The 13,338-nt window shown below is 34.4% G+C and overlaps 1 protein-coding gene across 1 annotated transcript in view; it reads right to left on the bottom strand.

Annotated features, from left to right (window-relative positions):
• The window catches only part of LOC111053786 (apoptotic protease-activating factor 1), a 195,388-nt gene that overhangs the window by 54,933 nt on the left and 127,117 nt on the right, over positions 1-13,338 (bottom strand). The window contains exons 12-14 of the mRNA XM_039431890.1: positions 10,986-11,115; positions 8,592-8,769; positions 7,185-7,378 (exon numbers count right to left, since the gene is read on the bottom strand). Of these exons, the coding sequence (XP_039287824.1) occupies positions 7,185-7,378; positions 8,592-8,769; positions 10,986-11,115 (502 nt within the window). The remainder of the gene's footprint in view (positions 1-7,184; positions 7,379-8,591; positions 8,770-10,985; positions 11,116-13,338) is intronic.

Raw genomic sequence — 13,338 nt, 5'->3', positions numbered from 1 at the left:
GCAGTAAGAGCAGAATTTAGTCTAAACAACGAGGCTCGAGCTTTAATTAATAGGGTTACAATTTTCTATAGAAAGTTTTATTGTGAGATATTCTAATATTCTCATGAATATTTAGATCCTTGTACTAACCTTGTGAAACCTTGCTTTATTCTCTTCTCCAATTCAAACAAGCCTGAACTTTTCTTTCACTTTTCCAAAGAGACGATTCACCCTTCTATTCACTATAATCACTCAAGCACCTAACTAAACTACACTCGAATTCTTACATATTGATGGGGAGTGGAAAATACGAACAAATACTGAAATTGATAGCATCTAGCAAGGTTCTAACATTGCACGTTTCATCAAATCAAGGAAAATCAGCTGGCTTGGACATGCATGTCGAATGGGCGAGCAAAGAATGCAGAGGCAATTGAAGGCTCACAAGTAATACATTATTGCAACAACAAGAATAGGCAGGCGATGGCTGCGATATGCCAGTGAGAGCATCCAAGCTCAACCAATGCAATCTCTGGCTGCTCACAAAGTCCCATTGCGTCAGTGGTATACAGAAAAAAATAGTGGGGGATTCGTAACTTAGGCGTAGACAACATCTAAACTTTGGGGGAGACACCAGGTGTTTTGTATGAACTGTTAAGTTTGCAATCAATTATAAGAACACTTGTTTTTATTAGTACGGTACACTCTTTAATAAATTTCATCATTCAAATCATTACAGATAATCAATTATTTAGATTACAAATCAAGTTTTAATGGTGGTTTTATCTGCCGACCATAGCGTGAGGTTTTTCTCTCCCCATTATTGTAGTCAATTCCAGCATTAACCATTCCATTACCCTCATTCTCCTGTTCAACATCCTCATTTTCATCAACAATAGTCCCATTCCCTACATGATTCCTTTGATCAACTGAAGTGAATTCCTCATAAAATTTGATGGTAGTATTTGGAAAATTTGCCCTGCACTTGATATATTTTTTCAAGAAATTAATATTTCTTCTTACCACATTACCATTGACATTTGCAACTAAATATGCCCTCGGAACATCATTCAGTTTCTTTATAATTGTAGCTTTCTCCCAAATTCTAGTAAATGTATTAAATAGTAACACAATTTCCCCAGGAGCAAAAGAATGCTCATTTTTTCTGCAAGTTTTATCATAGTTTGTTTTCATCTTCAATTGATTATTTAAAATCTTGTCACCAACCTGTTCCATCAAAGCTGATGGCATGTTGGTGATAGGCAAACGAGATCTCAGTGACCTACCCTGTAGTAAGTGTGCAGGAGAAACATCCAAAGAAACCACTGGTGTGTTATTATAATTGAGAGTCCCCAGCTCAAGATTTTTGACACCACATTTTCGCACTATGCTTTTAAAGATACCTACAGCTTTTTCTGCTAGCCCATTTGATTGTGGATAGATGGGACTACTATGCACAACTTGGAACGACCAATCTTTTGCAAACTGTTTAAACTCATAGCTGGAAAATGGCACATGATCAGAAACTACAGTGACTGGTATTCCAAACCTTGACAATATTTTCTTCACTTTAGCAATTATTTCTGATGAAGACTTACATTGTAAAGACTCAATCTCTAACCACTTGGTATAGTAATCTTGAAGTACTAAATATGGTTTCCCCCCAAACTCAGCAATATCAAGTCCAACTTTGTGAAATGGCCTATCTATTACTCATGACTGATCATGGGTAACTTGATCAATGCCCGTGCATATGTTTGACAAATATGACAACATTGGACAAAATTCTTTATATCACTGGACATACCAGGCCAATAGTACAGTAATTTAGCTTTCATTATTAATTTAGCATAGCCCAAGTGTGTTTCATGTAATATGGACAGAATGTGCTGTCTCATACCGCAAGGTACTAATAACCTATCATCCACAAAGCATAACCCATATTTGACAGTGATAGGCCTATCATTTTTCATATTAAAATAATGCCTCAAGTCATCCAAGTATAACTTATCCTTATTGTCAGGCCATCCATTAGAATAGAAATCCTTAATGCAAGACAAACACTCATCTTTATCAACAGCTTGTTTAAATCTCACCATCTCATCAGGTGTCATACTTAAGACAATTCCATGATCAGGACTAATAACTGAATGTACAAACACTTTTTCAAACCTACTAGAATCTTCAAGACTTTCCTCACATTTCTGGGAATCTCTACTCAAGTAATCAGGTATATGCATGTACTTACCCTGAACAAACTCTAATTTCAAGTTAGGCTATAAGGAAATAACCTTTCTTTTAATTTTTTCAATCTATTATTAGCAACCTTACACATATTTTTTGTACAAATAGATAAGAGAGGTTTATGATTTGTTTGAACTTAAACTAGAGATCTATAAATATATTCATGAAATTTTGTACATGCAAACCAGATAGCTAACATTTCTAACTCTATTTGCGCCCATGACTCTTCATTGGAGTGCAAACTTCGAGATGCATATGAAATTATCCGCCCTTCTTGCATAATACAACAACCTATTATACAAACCAGCATAATACAAACATAATACAAACCAGCATCCCGTCCTGGATGCATCTGTTTGAATAATCAATTCTTTGTTGGGATCAAAGCTTGCAAGCACAGGGGCCTTGAAAGACTCTCCTTGATTTTATCTACAGCTTTGGAATGCAACCCAGTCCATACAAATAAAACATTATCTTTTAATAATTCTCGTAGAGGGGCAGTTAAAGTTGCCATATTGGGCAAAAATTCTCTTACATAATTGACAAGTCCTAAAAACTTTTGAAGTTGCTTCTTGTTACTAGGATAAGTCAATGCCTGAATGGCAGATACACGTTCTGGATCAATAGCCATACCATTAACATCAAAAATATGACCTAGAAACTTGACTGTATTAACACAGTATTGAATTTTTTTCAAATTGAATTTAATATTATACTTGCGTGCTCTTTCCAATACCTCAATCAATATGTTATTCATTTCATCCCTAGTTTGAGCAGCAATAAGTATGTCATCAAAGTACAATACTACACCAGAAATATCTCCAAAATACTTATCAACTAATTTCATAAATGCCTCTGGTGCTACTGCTAAACCAAAAGGCATTCTCTTAAAACTAAGAGTCCCAATTGGACTTGCAAATGAGCACAGCTTACTTGATTCTTTAGTAAGTGGAATGTGATAAAATGCATCTTTAATATCTAATAAGCTATACAAACGTTTACCTTTCAACTTGGGGTGTATTTCACCAAGAGTGGGAATTGGAAATTTTTCAATTACAACACTTTTGTTCAATTCTGTTGGACTTAGACAAACTCTCAGAGATTTATCTGGTTTCTCCACAATAACTACATCATTTAACCATTCAACTGGTTCATCTGTTTTGCATAAAATACCTTCATCAATCAAGTTATTCAATTTTGTAATATAAGCATCCTTGAGCTTGTGTGGAACTCTATTATATGTGACAGTGGCTGGGGTTACATTATCTTTCAATTTAATACTATAAGAATCATTCACTTTACCCACCCCATCAAATACATCACCATATTTATGAATGAAATCATCTTTAGTTTTCAAACTAATTGTAACCTGGTCTGAATTTACGATAGAATTCGCATTTACTTCAACAGCCTCAAGCCGAGCAATCAACCCTAACCTAACACAGGTCGACCTACTCAATAGTGGTTCTATGGATTTCAACCCATCAGATGGTGTAGTATCATCAACTACAAAAAAATCACTGAAAATGGTGCAACCTTTACACTCAAATGTTAGTTTTACTTTTCCTACAATCTTAATACTACCACCTCCATAGGCACTAGCAACTACATTAGCCTGTTCCAAAGTTGGTGTTGGCACATAATACTTCAACATTTTACTATATAACGAGTAAGGTATAGTATTGATATCTGCCCCAGAATCTAACTTAAATTTTACATTACAACTTTGAAACTTCAAGTACTCTCTCCAAGGTTCATCTGTATTCGCTTTTACTACATTTAAATCAACAGTCTCTACAGCAGTCATTTGTTTTCGGCACCCAACTACAAAATGACCAAACAATCCACATCTGTTACATGTTTTCCCATAAGCTGGACATGCTCTAGGTTGATGTTCTCGACCACACTTTTTACAATCATACGGCAGTCCGGCAGGTGAAGGTGATGAGATGTGCTTACCTGGAGTCTTCTTCCATCGTTCAGTCTTTGATTGTGAGTGATGTTGAGTAATGGTAGCCATTTCAAATTGTTTATCATTGTTAACCGACATCACAAGTTGATGATTCTCCTGTGCTGTGCTGATTCTCCTCAGCTGCACGACAAAATTGAATAACTTTATCAAAATCAATTTCTGGATCTCGTAGAAGTCTTTCTTGCAAAGCTCGATCATGAAGTCCTAACACAATCCGAACTTTCAAAAGATTATCTGACTGTTCTTTGAACTCACAGTTCTTAATAAGCCTTTTCAATGATAACAAAAAATGATCAAATGTCTCACCTTCTTTCTGAGTGCATTGAAAAAATTTAAACTGTTCTATAATAACATTAGTTTTTGGTTCACAATGACGATTTAACCCTGCCAAGATATCCTTTACTGGTTTGTCTGTTAACCCTAACGACTCAATGAGATCATTGGCATCATCACCAATAAATGAATGCAACAAAGCGGTTTTAACTTCTTCTTTAGAATTATTTAGTTCATTTGCAGTTAAATATAGTTCAAACTTTCGTACAAACACTTTTAAATTCAATGACACATTACCTGAAGTCACATCAAGCGACGTAGGCTGAGATATTAACGACGACTGCACCATGTTTTGTATGAACTGTTAAGTTTGCAATCAATTATAAGAACACTTGTTTTCATTAGTACGGTACACTCTTTAATAAATTTCATCATTCAAATCATTACAGATAATCAATTTCACATTACACATTGTTATTAAAGTCCACCATCTTAACTGACAGGCTGGCGCTCAAATCACAGGTGCACCAACCCAACACCAGGGGGTGTTAAAATACCACCTAACCAAAGAAGGGTCTAGGGGCTTTCCCCCAAAAATTTTGAAAATATTCTTTCAATATTTGGTGTGATCTTACGCAATTTTCACTTGAAAACTACAATTTCATTCAATGTTTTTTTTGTATTCAATAGACCACTTATTATTTTGATTTTCCCTTGAAAATTTCAAGGCCTATGGTTTTTTGATCAAATAACGAATGGAATGTAATATAATTTTATTAGTCATTCAATAGTTTCAACAAAATAATAATTCATAGTAGACATGAATAGGCCTACTCATTATTACATTGTATGTTATAATTTTTGCTCCAAAGCAGTTTTTAAACAAACTTCAACATCATAGGCTTACTTTTAACTTGATTCACGATTATTTTTCATGTTTTCATGACTTTTACATTGGTACTCAAACTTGAATTTTGGTGGGGGTATAAAGCCATTTTTCTAAATATTGTGGGGATGTTTCCCCGCTACCAACGATGGAAACTACGCCCGTTGATCATAACTGGGACGTTTTCTCATCAGAAAAAATTTCTGGAGCATTGTTCAAAGATATGAACTACTATAAGCCGTCACACTTTCCAACCACATGCATGACACCAAATAAAATGAAATTAACTAGAACAATACAAGCTATATTGAATTTCTTTATAACAATAGATGATAAAAAGTAACAAAATTGACTCACTTTCATGTGCTCTCTGTAGTTTTCTGCTATCTTAGTCCCTTCGCATTAGACCACTCACTGTCTAGCTCATAATTTATTATCATTGTGGAGCCATTCTCTCATCCCTTGAATGTTTTTTCGATTTATACAATATAAAGAAAATACAACATTGAAAGCTAATTTTTGTGGATGATGTGGCCACAAAATAAATTAAAGTCCCTTTCTCAGGAATTTTATACTTGCCCAAATCCCACCTCCCTGGATACGACACTACATAGCTTATAAAATCACTTCACTTATGGGCTACTTTATTCAAATAAATAAAAACAATATAAAAACTTGTAGTACCCTTTATTAAAACTTTAAAAAGTTTTAATAAAACAAGTTTTTATAAATTCGTACAGCTTATGTATGTCGGCTTGTATGTATGTATGTACAGCTTATTTGATCGGAGGCAGCTTTCAAGTAAACACAGAAGCAGTAAATCTATTTTCACTCTTCCTTTCAATTTCAAATTCAAGATACTCAACCAGTTAAAAATATTATCAGATGTGGAGTATCCCTTTCGGAAACCTGCTTGATATTCACTTGGTATTTTATTCTTCTTCACCGCCACTTCTCTAATCTGTTCAGTGATATTCCAGCAAACCACTAGGCAAACGAATTTACAAACCTAATTTCTCTATAATTTTCTCTAATAAGTTCCCTTTCTTTGAAAATAAGAAAAATAACTGCCTCCTTGAAAGAACTTGGTCTGTAACTAAACAAATCTGCGGTCTGTAACTCAACATTGAACAAAGATAGCACCATCTCATACAACTCATCAGAAGCCTTCTTGTAAAATTCCAATGCTCCAATTCTAATTCCCTTAGTGATACTCCGGGAATTATTGTCACTCACCTAATACTTTGATGAACTAGCTATCCTAGCAGCCGTTTTCTTCTATTACTTCTTTAAACTGTCGTCTGGTGAACTTCATGTAAGTTTATTTACTCCTATTCAATTCCACTAGTAGGTTCTAAATATTTGTCAACTGTATTGTTCATTTAACCGAAGAATATCATGCAAAACGAAATGACAAGTCAAAACAGAACTCACAATTTTAGTAATAATAATAATATCGAGTGACCTGGCTGGCTCAGCTGTCAGATTTTTCAGGTTGCAACTGATTAATTTCAGAGTCCCTGACATGACCTAACGACTGCTTTTCAGGTAGCCGGGACCGACGGCTTAACGTGTTCATCCGAAACACGGGAGTGGTCCAAGAAAAATATCTTGCCCGGGGCTGGGATTCGAACCCGGGCCTCTGGATTATAAAGCCAGCATCTAATTCACTCGACTACGGCCAGTCCGTATCTTAGTTAAACGAGATAAAGAAGCTAGTCAAAAATTCAACCGTTCACCTCGGTAGTTAATAGCCTTCTCCCACGTTTTGAATCATGTCCTTTGCTCTATAATATGATACTTATAAGATTAACTTCAATTTATACTCACTTTTACACATTTATCATCTGAACATGAAAAAATATATTCAGAGTTTGGAGAGAACCTCAGACATGTGAGTGGACGTCTATGAGTTTCTTTAACGATGAAGTCGTCAGCCAACTTTAGCCCACTGTTAAAGATTGGAGAGTAATCTTTTTGTCTTGCAGGTGGGGAAGGGGACTGATTGCCATTTTTCAAAGTACCTAAAATCATTTCAATATAATATAATTACAATGGATAATGTATTCCACTATTAGAGCAAAAACTTATGAAAATATTAATCTAATAAGTTATATCAGTTAATATAATAATGTTATATCAAATATTTACACATCATGGTTATAGTCAGCATTATATTAGTAATATTGTGAAGTTAATTGCTCATGATCGGAAATTCGGATTCACAACTTATTCCAAGCCAATTATAGAAGAGTTGACAAGCAGTAAAATTATAACCAATTGAAAATATTTGTTGAATGTGTTGAAATTAGATTAACTGAGCTAGGTTGTGGAAGATATGAGATTAAGTATAACAAGGAAATTTTATGATCGGTTAAAATTGAATCAATTCTGTCTAAGCAAAAAATATGTTAATTATTTATTTCATTGATTGAAGTTCGATTTACTTCTGTCATTGTAATTTTTATTGATATTTAATTTACAATAATTAATCCACATTTTCTACTACTTACTATTGTGTTATACTTATAAATATAAATGTAATAATTAGAGTAGAGGATGATTGGGAGATGCTGGGTTTGACTTACGGTCTACTCTAATTCTTTCTTAGGCTGGCCACTAACGACAGGACATGCATGATGGACATGTGTATACACTTATGTGTAACACATATGTTCAAACACTCATGTTCATCATGCATGTTTTGTCATCAGCGAGAGGCTTCTATCATAAAATAAACAACCAATAAAACTAAATAAACCACTGGAAAATTACAAATTGCAGTGATGTAAAAGTAATTTAACCTCAAATAGAGTAGCGATAAAAATGATCAAAGAAAATCAAATATACAAAAACCTAACCTCAAATATTTTGTCTGAAGTCTTTCGCTGTGATGACACAAGAATGTATAACGACATGTATGTGTACAAAAATGTTCAACACACTTGTCCTGTCGTTAGAGGTTAATATAATATAATAATATATTGCAACATTCATAGAATTCCCATCAGTTATCTTGTTTTCAATATTTGCTCGGCAGAAGTAACTCGATATTTAAAAGCACTCATTTAGATTTTCGTTGAATTAATTAATTATTGTACCTAATACTGTATTTTTTTAATGAATTACTATGAGAGTTATTGTGTATTCATTGAAAAGATCAACTGTATCTTGAGGTAATTGGTAATTAATTGGAAAAATTTTCCATAGAAATAAGTTAATCTGAATTGAACTTACCATTCAAGTTGAATCTTTTATCGTTAATTTTGATCAAGTCCCATGCTCTGAATTCAAGATCTTGGTCGACAGACATTAGGTACCGTTGATTCGGACTCAAAACAAGGTGAATGACACTTTTTTTGTGTCCAGTTTCAAATGATAAACCAGCCGAATGTAGTCTATCCAGTCTCTTTTTCTGCAAAATAGTGTAGGTAATATTTTCAATAGAATTCCATTCCAATATAAGAAATATTAATTTCAATGCAGTGAATTCAAGATCTTGGTCGATAGACATTAGGTACCGTTGATTCGCACTCCAAACAAGGTGAATGACACTCTTTTGTGTCCAGTTTCAAATGATAAACTAGCCGAAAGGAGTCTATCCAGTCTCTTTTTCTGCAAAATAGTGTAGGTAATATTTTCAATAAAATTACATTTCAATATAAGAAATATTAATTTCAATCAAATATCTGAAGACACCCACATGTCAATCTTCTCTTTCAATTTCATTGTAAATCATTATTCACAAAATAAAATAAATCTGCAGTTGCAATTAAAATATTGTGAACATTTCCCACAAAAACATAGTCTGTGTATGGGAAATGAGTTATGTTAATTTACATATTATAGATTAAAGAACAAAACAGATAAGTGATGTTCACATTGGGATGCTAAGGACGATCACAAAAGCAATAGATAAGAAAAAAAATATTGGAGAGAAGAAAAAAAAATAGTGAATAGGAAATGAATTTTAATAGTTCAGACGAGAATAATACTATAGTCCGAGATATTAGTTTTAACATGAAGAGGGGAAACCGATTTCTCCTTGCACAGTTTGGACAGAGACAGAGAAGTGCACAGAGAAGTGCAGAGGAGTGAGTAAACATGCTGCGCACTATTGGATGCTGACACAAAAGTAGGGAGAATGCTGTTAGGTAGTGGGAGTGATCAGTGAAGGATAAAGCTTCGGGCCTCTCTGTTTTCGAGAGAGAGCCGAGTTAAAAGTAATATCTCTCGGACTATAGATAAAAGCCCTAAGAACAATGTAAGAAGCTGATATATCCATAAATATGGAACATAGTGACATGAAATTAGAAACATTGCTACACCAGATGAATATCAAAGACCTTCAAGACTGAGCTCAGTGGTCATAGGCGGATTGATTTAGCTGTGATGCTGCGTCTCTAATCTAGTGAGACGGCGTTTGGCAGGTACAAATAGTGCCAGGATTCTCCATTTGCGTCAGGTAGTTTGGTATAGTCCTATACAGAATATGGCACACATAGTTACTATTTATCTCAGAACAGTGATTAAGCAGACGCGGCTGTATAATACCAAGATTATTGTGATGTCTAGTGTTATGAGTATGCATTATTGGCGTGAAAATTCAGTGTTTTGTGTACCATATGTAGATTGCTAGGAATTTGATACAAATTTGTATGCTATCGAAAAACATGTCGACAGTCAATGGTGGCCACGTAATTGACAAGTCAATGAATGTTGATCATTCCCGAGTCTGATTGATTCTTGAAACATTGACTCTTGACTTGTGATTCGAAAGCAGATGACGGGATGACACCCATACATCTATTCGCTCCAGTCAGATTTTTTATGTATTCTTCTTTTTCCTTTTTGTATGATATATTAGAATGTGGCTAACTGTGAAACGGTTTGAGATATCAATGTGCGGTTTCGCCATCCATTTTCTCTTGAAATTCTGTATCGAAATAATGCGTCACATGACAACCTTTCCATTTAAGGCTGTGCAAAGGCTAAAAATGAACTTTCTACTGGTGATGTTTTTCAAAGTTTTTTGATTTGTATATCATCAAGCTATCAAAATGAAAAAGTTTTCTCAGGGAAACATTTTTTCCGATCATTACTTTTTGAGATATGAGAGCCTAAAGTTTTAATTTTTGGGACAGAACATTTCAAATTCGGTGAGAGACAGATCCATGAGATTCAGAGGATAGATTCTTCATGGTATTGTTTTACTAGATCAACAATACCATGAACAATCTATTCTCTAAATATCATGAAAAATATAATGAGTAGAAAGTTTATTTTTAGCCTTTGCACAGCCTTGAAAAGCTGAAATTGAAGTTGGATTCAAAATGGCCAATCCAAGATGGCGGACCAAAATTTTGAAGGGACAGAAAATTAGTTTTTTCAATTCGTATACGATCCCCAATGAAACCTACTGTTAAATTATCTTTGTAAATAAATATTAATTTGTTTCCATAATTTTCACCAACCCGGTAATGTAAGGGATAGGGAATACACGATTGACGCATTATCACTTTTGAACTAATAAACTGATTAACTTACAATTTTCCAAGTTGATGAATTGAATTTGTGTGAATAATTTGAAAAGCGAAATGTAAGATTAATAGATAAAAAATGTAGACTTACATTTATATTTCCGTCGCTTTGGCCTAAAAATGCATAGTCTAAGTGGTCCGAGAAACAAGCCACATTCACGTGCCCTTTAATTTTGAAGCTCAAACTATCTGAATTGCATTCCATATGTTTATGCTTTGGCCTGCAAAAAGTAGAAATTTCTTTAAAATAAAATAAATATTCCTTCTTTGATGTAACAAGATGAAAACTGAAAAAATTTTGACATTGCTGAAGCTGAACCAACTTTAACAAGAAAAGACATAAAAACATGGGCACAAAGCATTGGAGGAAAAAGGGTCTTAAAATAAATAGAACGAAAACAGTCGTTGTACTTTGGACCTGTGGATGAGCATTATACAGCTCGAGGGATCAACTTTAAATCTGGTAGGAAAATTCTAGTACCTGGGCTCAACCATTGATAAAGACGAAGAACTGGACAACGAAATAGCACATCAAGTGAATATGGCCTGCATAAATTGGAAGAGAATGTCTGGAATGCATTGTGATAGAAGAATAGATGAAACATTGAAGGAAAAAATCTATAAAATATTCGTGCGGCCCGCGTTCACATGCGGAGCGGAGACCTGGGCAGATAAAAAGGCAAGTGACACAGACTGGAGGTCACTGAAATGAAGATGCTGAGGTGGAGTTGCAGCGTAACTAGTAGGGATACAATCCGAAAAGGAATAATACAAAACAGAATGAAGGTTAAATTAATATCAAAGACAATACAAGAAAAAAGACTGTAGTGGTACGGACCTGTGGAGAGAAAGGAGGACGATTATGTTAGAAAAAAGATCGACCACTTGGATGATGAAGGCACAAGCAATAGGGGAAGACCTAGGAAGAAATGAGAAATTATATCGCCAAGATCTTGATCTTGTAGAGAAGGGAATAACACCAAACGGAGCCCATGACCGTGACTACTAGAAAAGACTGGCCTGATACGCCGACCCCACCTGAGTGGGAAAGGGCTGAGAAGAAGAAGACATAAATACATAAACGCAACTGAATAAAATAAAATCATGAGTTACATGAAATAAAATACAGAACAGGCACAAGCACGATAAGATTAAGCGTTGATAAATATGACATTTGTTCAGCTATAATTCTTCACTTCTCAATCAACCATGATAAACGTTTTCACTCAATTGTTCCCCAACAATTATTATTATTATAAATAATATCACCAATAAACGAAAGAATCCAGAGATTTGCAGAGTTTATGAAAGTTGAGAAGCCCTTAATACAGAAACAACTCAGAAAACACAGAAAGGACGTCAAGTAGAGATGAGGCGCATTCTTTTGTCCCTTCCATGTCTCTACTATGTAAATAAATGGTCCAATGTTCACAAAATAAACGTGGTATACTAGAACGGGCACGCCACTTCCTCGAAGATCCGATGTTTAACCTCGGAAAATGCGGGATGACGTTTAATTTAATTTGACGTCTTCTCTAGTATGCCGCCGTCTATTCTGTGTAAATTGGGTCTACATAACTTACATTACAGAACTTACCGTACAGTCAGCTGTTTTTGTATTAAAACAATATTATTTCCAAGTAACAGACCACGGGATTGAAATGTCAGTCACGTTTGATTAATGTTGGCCGATTTGATGGAAACTAAGTATAGAAATATTGTATTATTGACCGAGCAAAGTGAGGTCCAAGATTCAAGTCGACGGTTTGGCATTTCTCTTAATGTTTAAATGTTTAAATGTTGAAATGTTGAAATGTTGAAATGTTGAAATGTTGAAATGTTTAAATGTTTAAATGTTTAATGTTTAAATGTTTAAATGTTTAAATGTTTAAATGTTTAAATGTTTAAATGTTTAAATGTTTAAATGTTTAAATGTTTAAATGTTTAAATGTTTAAATGTTTAAATGTTTTTATGTTGCGCATTTACGGCGAAACGCGGTAATAGATTTTCATGAAATTTGACAGGTATGTTCCTTTTTCAATTGCGCGTCGACGTATATACAAGGTTTTTGGAAATTTTGCATTTCAAGGATAATATAAAAGGAAAAAGGAGCCTCCTTCATACGCCAATATTAGAGTAGAAATCAGACTATAGAATTATTTATCATAAATCAGCTGACAAGTGATTACACGTGTGTGGAGAATCCAGTCTATTGCTGTATTTCCATAAGGTCTATAGTTTCAATCAGGTACTTGTGGTACTAGTAGTTCTACTAGAAGTTCTGTGAACAGTAGACCTCACGCAGTATTCTCATCCACAAGTACCTGATTGAAACTATAGACCTTATGGAAATACAGCAATAGACTGGCTTCTCCACACATCTGTGTAATCACTTGTCAGCTGATTTATGATGAACTAGCCGTCAGGCTCGCTTCGCTCGCCA

This window comes from Nilaparvata lugens, chromosome 7, assembly GCF_014356525.2.
Source record: "Nilaparvata lugens isolate BPH chromosome 7, ASM1435652v1, whole genome shotgun sequence".
Taxonomy (NCBI): Eukaryota; Metazoa; Arthropoda; class Insecta; order Hemiptera; family Delphacidae; genus Nilaparvata; species Nilaparvata lugens.
Note: the sequence above shows the minus strand (reverse complement) of the source record. Positions and strands in the feature narration are given on the sequence as shown.